Raw genomic sequence first — 16,366 nt, forward strand, 5'->3', positions numbered from 1 at the left:
TGTGCAAGAAAGATGTGCTCACACCTTTTTAATGGTGTGAAATACTGAAGGTACAGAAAAGTCAGATTGTGATTTTAAATCCTCTCTCTCTCTCTCTGTATGTCTCTCTCTCTCTCTCTCTCTCTAGCTCTCTCTCTCTCTCTCTCTCTCTCTCTCTCTCTCTCTCTCTCTCTCTCTCTCTCTCTCTCTCTCTCTCTCTCTCTCGTTCTCAGAAATTTGCAAAACAAATTTGCATATATTTCAAACATGTGCATCTATTTTATTTTCTCTGTTTGGCAGACTTTGTTCCGGGTCATTGAGGTAAAGTAATGTATGATATAATGCACAGTTGATGTTATTGTAATGACTTGTAAAAAATTACTTCTATCTTTTCTTCCTCATCAATGTTGCTGACTAATAAATTAAAGCTCTATATTTTATAATAATACATTCTATCTTATGTTTGGCAATGGTAAGCACATAGTCTGCAGGATAATCATTATTATTATTTAAGTATTAATGTGAGCTTGGCATTTTACTGTTGTAGTTGATTGAGATCATTTTAATAATTTTACAGTGTTACTAAATCCATAAAAGTTCATTATATATATATGTATATATTACTGTACTGTGGTAAATGCACTAAGTTATGTTCCACTATGCTCATCTGCAGCAGTGTTTTCATTAGCAGCTGTGACTCAGAAGTTTTATCACTGTCAGCTCTTCAAAAGAGCAAGATGAAGTTAAAGTGATCATCAACTTTATGCCCAGAACACTTTTCTAAGCAACATAAAATCTATAAGTTGTTGTGTGCTTTGAAAGATGAAGTGCAATGCTCACACACACACACACAGCTGTACTGTACATACATGTGTGCATAACTGAAAGTGACTAGATTAGGATCCCTAACCAGCTTCAGATTGAGGTCAATGAGATCTGTCAGGTGAAACTGCAAAGCCCTTTAAGTACTTCAGAGCTCACCCTTCAGTCTGCAGAATCTTATAAGAAATGTCAGTATGTCTTTCTTCATGCTTGGGCTGGGAGGTGAGGGTCTGATTGTGTATTACATAAACCCTAATGTCTGTGATTGTGTATTTTGTGAAGTAGAGACTGGTTCTTTTGTTTTATTACAGACTGAAAAGCTGTTGTCCCTCTCATCCACCCGGTTGCAAACACCAACCATACTGATGTGCTTACTACCCCACATCAGATTTAAGTTTCATTTTGGTGCTGATGGAGGATGAAACTATGGGTAAGTAAATTCACAGACAGGCACAAACACCACACTATTGAGCTTCATATGCCTCTCTCTTAAAGGCACCTGAGAACAGCATAGAGGGATAAGCACTTGAGCCGATGTTCATCTTCCGCTGAGCACAGCAAAGTCCCCCCAAAGGTTAGATCACTCCTACACTGATGTATGTCTGCTTCTCCTCACACCTTTCGCTCTGCCCTAAAACACCCCTGTCCTTGTGCTCCATTGGTCGTCTCCAGTCAGGTGGACAGAGGATGCCCAAAATCCTTTCCTAAGACAGGAAAATACTCCAACATTCTCCAGTGTTTGCTGCAGGCAGTTGACGCATCAGCTGCATTGTTGACGGCACCGGTCAGGCAGTAGGCGATCAGCTAGGACCTACTTCCATTTTTCCTGACACTTGGCTTTTGAGCAGAGAGGCCCAAGCGGGGAAAAGTAGGATGGGGGCTGGAGCGAGCGCCGAAGAGAAACGCTCCAGAGAGCTGGAGAAGAAGCTGAAGGAGGATGCCGACAAGGATGCAAGAACTGTCAAGCTGCTGCTGCTAGGTAAAGACAGTCAAGCTGGCTCAGCAGGGGTTCAAATGCGTTAACAGCAAACCTCAACATGTGGTTACACACATTTGAGGTCCCCATAAGGCCCCATTGAGGGAATGGAGCTACTTTTTAAGATATAGTCAACCTAGCTGTCTGAGTGTACATTAAGTGTGACATTACTATTGTTAGAAGTTTGAGGACGAAAAGACAAGACATACATACTAATACCTATCCCTTGTAGTAATATTTATGAGTCTGACTCTCTTTTAACTTTTTGTACACTTAAACATACTCAGCAATCATCATCAATATTGCTGATTGATTGCTGAATATCAGAAATATTCAGCTATCATCATCAATACTAGTTGTTGTAGACTGAAATATGAGTATGTTATGGATATACGTAATTAGTAAAAAGGTCTTACAATATTTATTAAACTGCAGAGCATTTACACAGGATGTGCTGAAGACACGCAACATATTTGAGTCAAGTAAAGGCTTAATAACCTGTGTCACTGAATTGCTAAGACACTTTAATAATCACTCAACCCAATCCCTTGTTAATCCTGAGACAACAGGTCCTCTGACACAAAGGGCTTAACCCTGAAGGACAGAAGTATCCTGCTGCCCAGTCCAGATTTATAAAAGGGCCAGTAGCTGTAGCATTCAAACACCAAACCTAGATGCATTTTAAGCAGTATGTTGTATGAGTGATAAGAAAAATGAGTTGTAAATTTAGGTGAGTTTTTTTTTTTTTTTTTTTTTTTAATTTAAGAACAAGTAAATCATGTTCACTAAAATGTCTGTATGTCTAATTTAAAAGCAAAAACATTCACTGCCAAGTACAAGATTACAGTATATTTTACAGTTGGATATATATACTGTTCTGAACAGCCATCAGGTTGACAGATATTGTGTTAAACTCAGCTTCATCCCCTCATGATAATGTAGGTCAGGGATAGGAAAGGTTCCCCCTGACATCAGCTTTGTACAAGCTTAGACCTGAAGTAATAAGTGTTGTGACCTGTTGGAATCCTCTGTCCAATGAATGTCAGGAAGTTACCTGCAATTAAGATTAGTCTACTCATTAACGAAAGAAGAAAAAAGAAGTGAATTTTTCTCCCAAAACACTGGAAAATGTTTAAGATTTTGAAATAAAGCTTGGAACAAAAGCTACGTTTTATTATTCGAACTACATTTCATGCTCTCTTCTTCTTTCATGTAGGTGCTGGAGAATCAGGCAAAAGCACAATTGTCAAACAGATGAAGTAAGGACTGATTTCCTGCCTAATAAATCTGTTTTGTTATCATGCTGAGTGTAAACAATATAGTAATACTATATTTTCTCAACAGAATTATCCACAAAGATGGTTATTCGCTTGAAGAGTGCTTGGAGTTTATTACCATCATCTACAGCAACACCCTGCAGTCAATCATGGCTATTGTGAAGGCCATGACCACACTCAGTATCAACTATGGCCACTCTGATCAGCAGGTAATACCAGCAGAGAAACACATCGATGTATTTTGAGTAAATCAATTTCAGCTTCCTTGAAAACTACCAAACACGCTGTAACTTGTACGTGTCCCTGTCCTTTTGCATTCACACTGCAGGACGATGCCAGGAAACTCATGCATCTTGCAGACACCATCGAGGAGGGCACCATGCCTAAAGAGCTGTCAGACATCATTTTGCGCCTGTGGAAGGACTCTGGCATTCAGGCATGCTTTGACAGGGCCTCAGAATACCAACTCAACGACTCCGCTGGATAGTAAGAAATCACCCAAGCTGCGATTTAGAATTGTTACAAACTCTCTTACCAGAGTGTGCAATTGAATGAACGTTATTTACCCCTCAGCTACCTGAATGACTTGGAGCGACTGATCCAACCAGGCTATGTGCCCACTGAGCAGGATGTGCTGCGATCAAGAGTGAAGACCACTGGTATCATCGAGACCCAGTTCTCCTTCAAAGATCTGAATTTCAGGTGGATCTGGGCTGTATTTCTAAAGAGAATAGCACCCATAACTCATTAGCAGGACGCCCTCTGCGCTCCATGACAATCATAAACATAATATGCTTGTATTTCCGTGCAGAATGTTTGATGTGGGTGGCCAGAGATCAGAGAGGAAGAAGTGGATTCACTGTTTCGAAGGTGTGACCTGTATCATCTTCATCGCTGCTTTGAGCGCATACGACATGGTGCTGGTGGAGGATGATGAAGTGGTATGGTAACAGTTATATTACACACTTCATATGCTGTACAATTTGTGTCTTATCCTTTATGGACAGTCAAAAGTTGGTTTATTTGAAATGCTCTTCAATTGGATTTGTATTTTTCTTTCAGAATCGAATGCACGAGAGTCTGCACTTGTTCAACAGTATCTGCAACCACCGCTACTTCGCCACCACCTCTATTGTACTCTTCCTCAACAAGAAAGATGTGTTCGTTGAGAAGATCAAGAAAGCTCATCTCAGCATGTGCTTCCCTGAATATGATGGTAAGGTCACCACTGTGCATAAATTACAACAGATTTTAAAGATATTCACAACCGATTAAATATGGCTTTTTAAATTGATTAAGGACCCAACACCTACGAGGATGCTGGTAACTACATCAAAATGCAGTTTTTGGACCTGAACATGCGCCGAGACGTCAAAGAAATCTACTCCCACATGACCTGTGCCACAGACACAGAGAACGTCAAGTTTGTGTTTGATGCCGTAACCGACATCATCATCAAAGAAAACCTGAAAGATTGTGGTCTCTTCTAAGAGCCACGCTCAGGAACCCAATGAAGGTGAACAAAATTTGCACAGAATTGATAATTCAAACTAACTGTTGCACCAGCTAACCAGTGTGACTTTCTTTCTGTTCACAGGGTTGCTGTTGTAGCCCTGTCTCATTCCACAAATCCCTCCTCAATTAAAACTGAGGACCCAAGAAGAGAAACTGTCCCCTAAAATAGCCACTCTCAAACGGGCGAACGCAAAAAATATAATCAAATCAATTTGTTGTGTTCAAAACTAAGTTGTAGCTTTGACCAAAGACTTCAGGTTAACTGAGACCAGAAGACAGCTCTTACGTCAGAAAATCCTGTGCAGATTTCAGATGAGTTGAATTTTAGTCAGGCTAACTTTTCTCTTGAGTCTCCTGAACTTGTCTTTGGAGGGGCATGTAATCTGTAGTTAAGACATCAAAAGCTTCTGTCAGCATAAAGTGATTTCTTCTCACATGTACTAATGTGAATAGATGTCAGGCTAACGCATTCTCTATGCTCCAGTTACTGGTCAGTATACGGCCAAAACGCAAACAAGAGGGCCTCACCACCTGCAGACGCACTTCAACCCATTAGAGATTCAGAACGAACTTGTCACTAGAAACACTGCAGAGAAGTTTGAGACACAATTCAAGCAGGTAACAATTTTTTTAAGGCAGGTGATAGAAAATGTAACCTCTTTGCAATAGTTGAAAGGGCCATTGTATATAATTAAATTGATTTCTATTGGACAGTTCGTGAAGTGTGGTGATACCATGTTGATCTGTTTCACTGTTGAGTGGTAGATGTAATATACTTCAACTTACAAATTCCTCTCTAAAAGCTAACTGATGCTACAGGCCTTTGAGCCAATTATCCTGTACAGAAACCAATAACTGTAAGCCTTGACTAAACCTATTAAAGCTTCTGTAGAAAACTGAGTACTTTTCCATTTTTCATAAATTATTAAAAAGCAACACAGCAATGTCTTGTTCATGATCTGTCATTTATTAATTTCTTTATTTTATACAGATTAAAAGAATAGTTTGACCTTATTCGAAATTTGCATTCTTGCCAAGAGTTGGATGAGAAGATCGGCATTACTTTCATGTCTACACAGTAAATGTGAAGCTACAGTGAGCAGCCAGTTAGCTTAGTTTAGCACAAAGACTGGCTCTGTCCAAATAACAAAATCCATCTACTAGCACTTGTAAATCATCACTAATTAACAGCTCATCTGTTTACTATGTGCCCATAACATAAATAGTCAAGCACATGAAGTTGCACCATTTTGTTTTACTAATCAAAACTAACACCATACTGCCGACCCATGAATGAGCACACGAGAGCCCTGCAAGACTTTTATCTGAAATTTCTGAGCATCAAACATTTGTGAAACATGATGTTGCCCCCATTTGCAATTTGCATACAAACAGTGCTCACAAATAGCTTTTCTGAAATGGGCCCCAGACTGGTATCAGGTGTTACCGATCTTCTCATCTAATTCTCAGAAAGAAAGCAAATAAGCATAGTTCCCAAAATGTTTAACTACGATCTAAGACAAAGTGGGTGGTATGATGTCAGCCAATCTGAAAACTCAGAAACGTCATTGCTATCGCATGAAGCAGTTCAAACAATGCGTGGGAAATGAACAGTTGTCTCCCAAAGCCAAAGGAGGCTCTGCTGCGCTTAACAGACACTCAGGATGTTTGATAACTGATGAACCAGTCAGAAAGTGCACATCAGTTGAGCTGTACATGAATCAAACATCACTGTTTAGGAGACAATAGTTATATATATTTGTTTGGGACATTAATGAATATTCACAGTACAACTGTACTTCAGTTCAGTGCGGCTATTCTTCAACCTTAGATAAACAAGTTGTAACGTTTGCAATATAAATACCTAAGGCTATCCTAAGACATTGTAGGCAACAACGTTTCAAGAATTTTTTTTTTTTTTTTTTAACGAAAGCATTCATTGATTTTTTTGTTTTTCCTTTAAACCCTGAGTTCTCACCACATGACAATTAATAGATATGATGTGCAAGAATGTGAAAGACAAACAGCAAATGATAACTTCCATCTTCTCTGAAGAATAAATCAGAAACTATGCAGGAAAGTACTAAATATGTTAGACAGAAAAATGGTGGAAAATGACGTTTTCACTTATTACCATTAAAAATACAATTTATGGCTTGATTTATCATGTCTAAAAAAAAAAAAACAAGGAGCTTTATGTCATAATCAGTGTAAAACTGTACATACACATGGAATGACACCTATTGTGCAATATCAACAGTGGCCTCAAAAAAAAAAAACAGACAAAAAAAAAACAACAAACAAAAGAAAATCGACAATGTTAACCACAACTAATATGCACTGTACAGTCTCCAGAAAGAAAAAGACAATTTGAAGGCACTTTAAAACAGAAAGAGTCATCATGAACCTCTCTCTCTCTCTCTCACACACACACACACACACACACACACACACACACACACACACACAGTCATGGCACATCTGTTTGTCCTTTGTAAGACACTGAGTAACTAGAAGCCTGAGAGATTTCAAACACTTCAGTTTCCATCAGTATTATCAGAAGTGTGTAAACACCTAACAGGCAGGAAGCAGTTCACGTTCGTGTTGTCTGTTACTCCCTGTTACGTTATACTTGACAAATGTGCAAAACAAAAGCAAGACAGGAGCCTCTCTAAAATAGTTGCAATGTGGTTAATCCTGTTTAAGAAAAAGACGAAAAAGCTAATTATCTAGAGTGAGAGAGACATGACAACTGTTCCAGCATGTTGTAAAAACCGCCTGAGGCCTACAAAAGACCAACAAAGTTCCTACAGGCACAATCTACAACATGTTACAACGTCACAAGAAGCAGGGTTCTGCAGTGTGTGCATAATTCATCACCTGTTATGATCTCTGTGAATGTGCAGCCCTTATGTAAGCACTGATCTAGTCAAGTGAATCAACTGCAAAGAGGCACTGATCATCATGTTCAGAGAAAACTATTTAGAGGTGAGTTTTTATAGGCTATGCATTTTACATATGTGTGGCTAGATGGCACTGTTCCCATAAACACATTATTATGATTCACAGCTTAGCTGTAATTTTAACACATACACACAATGTATACACATTCAGACCTGAACAGACATTTGTTGCTCCACGGCAACACACCAGTTATTCTAAAAACTGCAATCACCAACCAAAAAGTAATGAAATATGACTCCTCATTTTCAAGCAGAAAAGTTGTTCGTCTTTGTCGCCTACATGCTAACGCTCCAAAGAGCAAAAACACCCTCACATACTTTAATAATAATTAATTAATACAGCAAGTAATCGGTTTTCTTTTAGCGTCAGTTTCCTGTCAGGATCCTGAATGAGGATTCTGACCAATAGTGGAACTCTTCTAACCTCCCTGCATCTGCACCTCAGGTGGTGTACTGAATGCCAGTGTCACCACATGTGTTCTGTTACTCAGAAAAGTCCCACCATATGATCGATCTGCCTCATGTAGACACTCTTTAACGGCAGAGTGTACCGTCGCTCCTCTGGGATCCTGTTACACTGCAGAATGAGAGAAAAAGGAAGAAAGAATGTGAGTCTATGACAGCGAGAGGTTTTTTCTTTTGCCCATTATAAAAAAATCACATCTATCAATGAAAATGGTGAACAGTGAATTGGGCTTGGGCAAGGATGATGGCCTTACATTGCTGACGTTGCTGGGAGGTGGCCGGGTGTTTGGTTCTCTTTCTGCCAGCGCTCCCTCCTCACATGGAAACAAGTCATTCCACTGTTTCTCCCTGAAGCGCTTGTCTATAGGCACCACGTGGCCCTCGGTAGTGAAGATGTACTTGTGATCGGATTTGTGAAGTGGGTTGTCCTCATCAAACAGCTGCAATGTAGGACAAATTTTTATTTATATGGATATTTGTGTGGACAGAGCTGAGCCAAAAGTGGGTTATTTTGGGTTATTCTGGCTATTCTGATGATGGCAGGGCAACACCAACAAAATCAAATAAGATATTTTTGATTTTTGAAAAGATTTAGAGGGCAACTAATAGTGTTTTTAAGACTATTTTATACTAGAAATTTATTGTTCCCAACTGCTCACTTGTTGGGATTTTCTTCTTTTCTCTCTTTGATAACATTTAGTCTCCTCAAATAACTTGTATTACAATTATGAAAACTACACAACTCAACTAATATTATGTTATGCTCTCATATCATCCTATCATAAGCTTATATAATGTAGCTCTATCTCTAACATGTTCAGGCTGTAACTTACCAGGTAAAGGTATTTGCAGGTCTCACTGAGGAAGAAACTCTCCATGCGATCCTCTTTGGATTTGTCCACAACGTGGTGGAGAGTGGCATACCCACATCTGCAAATAACACAGCTTGGCTCAGCTCAAAGTAAACACATAAAGCATTGTAATACAGTTAGATATGTTACATGATCCACACCTGACTTTGGCATTTTTCTCAAGGCTCTGAAGAATATCCATTCCAACATGCAAATAGAAAGGATTTTTGGTCGCCTGTGGAAGGCCAAGAATAAAAAAACATAACTCTCGAGTTAAAGATAACAGTCATCTTCAACCAACACCATCAATTCTGTGTCTGTGTTGTTACCTGGTAGAGCAGATAAGTTGACTCCACCAGCTCTGGTCTTAAGGGGTAGAAGAGAACATCAGGAGCCTGCAGCTGCCAGTTGTATCTCTCGGGCAAAGCCCCAAAGCGCTTCCAGATGGCATAGTAGAACGCATGCAGGCAAATGGCATTATCTACATCACCATTCAGCACCTAGGACACAGAGTAGCAGAGCCTCCCTTTAGTTGAACACAACACATTTTGTTTACACTTTAATATCAGATCTATCATGACGGAAAGCGCATATGCTAACCTGCAGCCCAGGAAAGAAGGCCTGAAGGGAGTCAATCCAGGTGTTCATGATCTCACCACTGAACATGTTCACATTAACATAGAGAGGTGGGTCACCCTCTCCTTCATTACAGGATTCTCTCCTGAGAAGAAAACAGAAGCAGGCAAGGTTTAAAATGTGTCATACTACCTTGTGTGTCTCCAAACAAAGTAATTACACTGCTTGTAGCACATAAAGTTGAGTATGCTTGTATTTTTTTTAGCAACATCCTTTCATCTTCCATATTTGAACACGCATTCACATACAATAACAACCACAGTGCAAACACAGTCATTTGCATTGTTCCCTAATAATGCTGCCAACACAACTGCTTACTTTCACCCAAATGCACAATCTACTTCACTGTGGGACTCACCCTCTCCTCAGGTGGTTCTGTATGCTCTCATAAGCAGCTTGAAACATCCTGTAGTCCTCCTTTTCACCAAAAAGGATGTATGATTTGAGCAAATACTCATAGAAAGAGTCCATACCAGCTCCAAGGCCGCTCTGCTTGCCAACCCACTGGCCTGTTTGGATATTAACTACATTCCCTAAGGACAGAAATCACAGAAAGTTGACAGATGAACTGTAGGCACTAGGAGGTGGTGAAAAAAAACTTTTATTGATTAATCGCGATTATATTATGGACGATTGTGAGTCGATTATTAAATTTCCAAAGATCGATTTTTTTTTTTTTGTTTGTTTGTTTTTGTTTTTTTAATTTTTGTAATACGCAGCAGTGACTCTCCAGTTACTGGGTGTCATACAGGATTTAACCGCAAGGCGGAGCTGTTGACTAACAGTCATAACAAAACACCCTATAACAGAACCAGCGAGCGAGCGAACGTACTATGCTAGTGAGGCGAGAGGCGTGTGAAACGGACGAAGAGAAAACATTAACCGGCAACCAACCAATCCATCCAGCGCAATCTGGGCTAAAAGCGAGTGTGTGGATGCATTTTGGTTTTCATGGCAGGAGGTCTAAACACGTCGACAGGACGTACTTTGTCGACAAACTTTGCCGCACTAAGCTAAAGTACTGTGGCGATACTAGCAACGTGATGGCTCCAGGTTCGAAACCCGGTCTGAGCTCCTCTGCGCGGAGTTTGCATGTTCTTCATGTGCCTGCGTGGGTTTTCTCCGGTTACACCGGCTTCCTCCCACAATCCCACAAACATGCACATTAGCTTAAGTGGCTACTTTACAGTGTCCCTAGGTGAGTGTGTGCGCGTGTGATTGTTTGTCTTTGCGTGTCGGCCCTGCGATTGACTGGCGACCTGTCCAGGCTGTAGCCCGCCTCTCGCCTGTAGTCAGCTGGGATAGGCTCCAGCTCCCCGCGATGCTGACGGATCAAGCGGTATAGAAAGCGGATGGATGGATGAGGGCTCACATGTCCAGAGGAGGCTGCGTGGGCTAAAGACAACCGCCTGAAAGCCTCATTCCACCGAATCAACGTCCTCTCCACGAGGTAACGACAAAATTAGCCCCAGTGAAAGACATCTAAAACGAGTTAATTAAAAAAAAAACTAATTTGGAAGTTACAGCTATACTACACAACACCGAAGATGCATTGAGATGTTTCTCAATAAAAGAGAAGTTGAGTAATTCAGCAGCTGACAGTTTTTTTAATGGTGCATCGACGGCTGAACATACCTAACAGACCGGTTTCATTGCTCCTCAGGTTCCACAGCGCTCTGACAGCTCGTCTGGCTACCCACTCAAATGTGGAATCGCCAATCAAGCGGCTCAAAATCCCAAACTCCACTAGCAGGGACCCAGCTCCTGCAGTACAAGTCTCATTGATGCTGTCAGGAGGGACACCAGTCTTCAAGTTCACCTGCATATCAGACACAGGTAAGTAAGGCTAATGGTTGATATTTCAGTCATTACAGTATGTTTTGTAGGTAAGTTCCTCACATGATAACTACAGTAAGCAGGGCTATAACTTTGATTAGCTTGTGTGTATATTAGGAGGTACCTTGTAAAATGTACCTCTAACATGTAACCACAGCAGTGTCACTCACCCTGGGGTAAGGAATGCCTGTGCTTGTGTTCTCAAAGGCCGGCAGTAAGCGGACAGCCAAGTCATGAGCCAAGTGCAGCAGCTCATTATCGTAACCTTCAAAGCCCACCTTGCCAAATGGATGTTTTGGGTCAGTCAGCAGGATGTGAGCTGAGATAAGGCTTCCCAAGATCCTTCAAAGAGACAACAATTATTACACTGTGATGCCGCAGTATTTTTTTCTGACATTAACAATAATAATAATAATCGGTTGCTAGATTAACAGAAAACTGAAAATAGTAGCAACATTTGTACCTGATGTTTGCCTCAAAAACTTGCACCGTTGAGTCCTTGTCAAAAGATACAGTATCTATAACCAGCTTGACGGCTCGCTGGAACTCTGTCACATTGCCAAGCACCTGGAGAGAAATACCACACCATAAATAGTGGGTACAGAAAAGAACCCCCTCCCTTTCAAAACATTTGCATTTGCATCTTGCTACTTCAGAGCCTGAAATGAAAACACAGAAAAAAAAACAACCCACAATTCCTCCGTATTTATTTACTCAGTGTAACTCACAATATCCAGGTGAAAGAAAAGCTAGCAACAGCTTTGAAAAATAATAAATAAATTAAAAACTCCACAAAACAATAACTTGATTTGATTAAGGATGCCCCACCAACCCCCCAACTCCCATTCAAATGCTTGGTAGTGCAACTGCAAGTAAGCAGCTTATGCAAAGCACAAGTGAGGAGTTGCTTTATCTATCCTTAGGAGCACAGTCAAGTCCATAATTAAGAAGTGGAAAGTGTTTGGTACTACCATGACCCTGGCCGGACCAGGCCATCCTTCCAAAGCGTAAGACAGAGTGAGAAGGAAACTGGTCAGAGAGTTTACCAAACCATCCAAAGAACACCATACCCACAGTAAAACATTGCAGTGGTAGCATTCTGCTCTGGGGGTGGTTCTTTTCAGTATGGACTACGGCATGTGTCAGGATAGAAGTAAAAATGGATAGGGCAAAATGCTGTCATATTCTTGACAAAAACCTGTTGTGGTTCCACAAATTATCAATGCAGGGGGGATAATTCTCACCCACACTCAAACCTGCAGGCAGTTTAGAAAATGGGCTCCACCTGACTTTGTGTCATGGGAGGTTTCAAGAGTGACAAAAAACCCACAACTCACAACAGAAGTGGAAACCACTGTGTCACTGTGCCACTTAACATAGAGCAAAACTGCATTTGCAGAGCAGGTGATGTACAGATCACAGAGAAACTCCACGGTTTAAGCAGCTTGTCAAATGTCAATACTAATCAACAGATAAACTACTACAATCAGTCTTGAACCACAAGAAAGTAAAACTGAGGCAAAGTGAGTGTAACCTACCAATAGCGTGTCTAAGGTGTCAATCAATGTAAGAGAGTAGTTCCCCAAAACGTCATTTATGTTGATGTTTGACCTGAAATGAAACAGACACAGTGGTGTCATGCAAAAATGGGAGAGAGAATTAACAGTGCACACAATAGAAAGCATATTTTCTGGAGTGTTAAGATGTGAGTGTAAATATCCAATAACAAGACGTCCTCCTTTTTAAATTGCCTGGTCTTACTCTGCAAACAGATCAGGACCTGTGATAATATTAAAGCAAAGCTGATGTGATCCATTGTTCTCCACTATTATGTAGTTAGTATCAGTATAGGCTAGGAATGCAAGTAACGGTTATTTTCATTATTTATTATTTTCTCCATTAACCATTTTTTCAATAAAATGTCAGACACCAGTAAAAACTGTCCATTAAAAGCCCAAAGTAATGTCTTCTACCCAACCAACTGTCCAAAACCCAAACATATTCGATTAAATATGGGACTGACATGTAAAAAGTCTTCGCATTTGGGAAGCTGGAACTAGGCATTTCTGTTTTAACAATGACTTAAGTAATTAATCAATCGTCAAAATAGTTTTCATTTCAGCTCTAAAACAGGCATCATTAGTTGGTTGTCTTGTGCATGTGGAAGGCCAGTTTCATTACTGCTGAAGACAAAACATGGTGCCCCTTTTAAAAAGAACTAATTTTATTAGGTCACTGAAAGTAATGTTGACAGATAACATTGTTGACTCACCAGCTGCAGCTGTCATAACACATTAACTTAAATTGTGTTCTGGAAAACCCAAAAAACCACTACACCCCCCTTATGTGTTGCCTCTAAATCGGAGTTTGGTTGTTAGATGTGACTGGAGACAGAGTTCGGTCTGCCTGAACTAGGGAACAATGTTCATCATGTTATGGTGTCTCTTTACTTCCAGGGTTCTTTTTCAACTCTTTTAGCATTACAAAGGAAAACCAGTCAGCAACACTGTACTTGGGTGGAAGCACATATAACAAAGGCTGATATCTCAAAACCTTGGCACAAAAAAACAAAACTTCCTGCTTAGATACAGCTATGGCTGAGCACTAAATATTTCTGTAATTAGGGTGAAGGGTAAAATGCTAAGATCTGATGGCATGTGAAATTTACTTCTGTTAAGAATTTAGCCTAACATGTCTTATCCTCACTTGTCTTTCATTTTTTGTTTATTACACAGTACATACTTTATTGACTACATTTATACTAATATTACTTTATAGACAAACTGGAAGGCAGTTAACCCAGAAAGTCTAAGATAACTGTATGGAGAGTGAAACTTCTGATAAGATGGCACGCCCAAATTAATCACAATGCTCCTCTGCATCTTGCCTTTCAGTTTCTTTGTTTTGCACAGGGAAATACAATGAACAGCTGTTTCAGCTATGCTACTGAAAAAGACACAGCCCAGGTGTCTGTGTATTGTGTTTCCTTGTAGTGAACGGAAAAAGTGAAAGACTAGAGAGCATTCCAGTTTAAAAACAATTATTTTCACTATCAATTAATCTGACAATTTTTTTCGATTGACGTTTCGTCTATGAAACATCAGAATCAAAAAGTGAGAAATCGTCTAATTTGAGAGGCTGGAATCAAGTAATATTTGGCAGTGTTTCAGTTTTTTGTTGTTTTTTTTTTTTTGCCTGAAGAGTGACTGAAACAGTTAATTGATTATTGAAATAGCTGCTGATTATTTTTGTCACCAGACTAATCGATCAAGCGATCGCTGCAGCTATGAATCAGTTGTTCACAAGCAAACGAATGTTGCTAATAATCAAATCATTTTAAGCTCTTTTTAAAGCAAAAATTTCAAACATTTCAATGCACTTGGCCTGTCAAATCTGGATAGTTGCTGATTTTCTAAATATCTGAATATATTTGGGTTTTGGACTGTTGGGTGGAGAACCATTTATTGGAAGATGTCACATTGGACTCTGGTAAAAATGTTTGTCCCTGTATCCTGTCCTTAGTTGCAGTCCATATGTTTTGTACCTTCAGTGGGTTACATATTTCCATTATGTCTCACTATCCTAATTCAAGCAGTTAAACCTAATGTGACAGAAACGCCCTAGGACCTCATCAATACCCGTTAAGCGGCACCTATACTATACTCTAGTTATTAAAGACCTGTTCAGTGAAAAGGTGTATGAACTCAGCTCAGCACTGGGCAGCACTGAAAGCACACTGCTAGCTAATTTGATTACAAACTGAATGCAGATAGAGTAGTCTGCATGGGACAGTTAAGACGTAACTGGCTGGACAGCAGTGTGCACATATAGCTTTGAATGACTCACGGGTTCAGCACGTCTGGTCCCCTCCCCTCACAGTCAATGGGATTCAGCTCGTCCTCGGGAAAGGCATATTTCATATAGTTGTCGTATCCGAAATAGAACATGTCTTTGGCCATGTCCTTCATTTTCGCTTTCAGCGTGTCGGGAAACGAGCTGTACCTCCGGACGTACTCGTCCTTGTTGCCATCGAAGAAGCTCAGGTAGGATCTCTTGGGTGACTCCTCTCCAACCTTTGCACAGGTGGTCGCCGTCTCCTCATATTTGTGGCCGTGTACTCGTTGAGACCAGGAGTTATCCCTGGGATCTGTCCCCTTTTCCTCCCTGAATAACAAGTCTAATTTGTGCAAATTGAAACTGAGATGGAAGTTGAACCCCCAGCTAACGTTAGGTCCCAGTCCGAAGGCTAGCCACAATACACAGCTGAGGGAGAGTCTCAGTACGAGTAGACCAACTACTATTGACCTCCATTGCATCTTTGCCCCGGTTCGATCTTACAACGCATAATTTAAGTCCACACACCGACGAGGGCATGAACGAATCAGAAATCCTCTGCTTGTCAGGCTAAACTACAAGCACAGAGAGATTGTAGTGATTCCGCTTTATACGCTTCCTGTCAACAAAGCAACCCTTCTCAGATCCCGAGGTGTGATTGGTCTTTCCCTTGTGTCGTCACTCAAGCGTGTCTCAGACTCGTCCAGTGATTGGCTGCAGAGCTGTCAATCTCTTGGTTGCGTTTCGTGGCATTCCTGACGCGTCTTAATTTAACTTCTGCGCCAATAGAATACAGACACAAGAGTGAAAGGCTCAGAGGAGCAGAGATTTCAAACGGAAGGTTGAAGTCCCAGCAGGTTCAGAGTTAGGAGCACTGCTGGCCAGGAAGCGGAGGCAGCTAAGGAGATATTTTAGTGTGTACCATTTGAAATATTAGTAACACTGTGGTGAGACCCCATGGATTTTCGGTGGTGGCTTCATTGATTAATGACTAATTAACTTAAGCTGTATATATCATTATAATCCATTATTAAAAATAACATTTTGTTTGACAGATTGTGGAAAAATGTGTTTGACCACTTCTGGAAAATGGCTGCAGACAATCCAGTGTAAAATGCATATATTTCACATTAACCTAAGACTAGATGGTTTAAAAGCCTTTTTAACTGCAGAGTCAGTGGCTTCTTAGAATTTGAGAAACTAGATTACTAA

General features: G+C 40.4%; 2 protein-coding genes across 3 annotated transcripts; one reads left to right on the top strand and one right to left on the bottom strand.

Annotated features, from left to right (window-relative positions):
- Positions 1-816: 816 nt before the first annotated feature.
- On the bottom strand, positions 817-15,765 carry edem1 (ER degradation enhancer, mannosidase alpha-like 1). 2 transcript variants are annotated; one of them, XR_005893876.1, is made up of 13 exons: positions 15,167-15,765; positions 12,859-12,931; positions 11,784-11,887; positions 11,491-11,662; positions 11,120-11,303; positions 9,843-10,017; positions 9,449-9,569; positions 9,178-9,348; positions 9,010-9,083; positions 8,831-8,927; positions 8,252-8,437; positions 6,996-8,109; positions 817-833 (listed from the first exon to the last, which is right to left on the bottom strand). XR_005893876.1 is itself a non-coding variant. In XM_041034426.1 (12 exons), exons 1-12 carry the CDS (start codon positions 15,634-15,636, stop codon positions 8,020-8,022), a joined length of 1,917 nt encoding a protein of 638 aa, XP_040890360.1. In that variant the 5' UTR covers positions 15,637-15,765; the 3' UTR covers positions 5,526-8,019. The 2 variants fall into 2 exon arrangements, 1 of the variants encoding a protein (XP_040890360.1); XM_041034426.1 differs by lacking the exon at positions 817-833 and having other exon boundaries at positions 5,526-8,109.
- gnat1 (guanine nucleotide binding protein (G protein), alpha transducing activity polypeptide 1) lies at positions 1,135-5,401 on the top strand. The gene is made up of 10 exons (XM_041034427.1): positions 1,135-1,375; positions 1,474-1,780; positions 2,994-3,036; positions 3,122-3,263; positions 3,383-3,540; positions 3,628-3,756; positions 3,866-3,995; positions 4,117-4,270; positions 4,354-4,570; positions 4,652-5,401. Exons 2-9 carry the CDS (start codon positions 1,675-1,677, stop codon positions 4,542-4,544), a joined length of 1,053 nt encoding a protein of 350 aa, XP_040890361.1. The 5' UTR covers positions 1,135-1,375; positions 1,474-1,674; the 3' UTR covers positions 4,545-4,570; positions 4,652-5,401.
- Positions 15,766-16,366: the final 601 nt, after the last annotated feature.

Source organism: Toxotes jaculatrix, chromosome 3 (assembly GCF_017976425.1).
Source record: "Toxotes jaculatrix isolate fToxJac2 chromosome 3, fToxJac2.pri, whole genome shotgun sequence".
Classification (NCBI taxonomy): Eukaryota; Metazoa; Chordata; class Actinopteri; family Toxotidae; genus Toxotes; species Toxotes jaculatrix.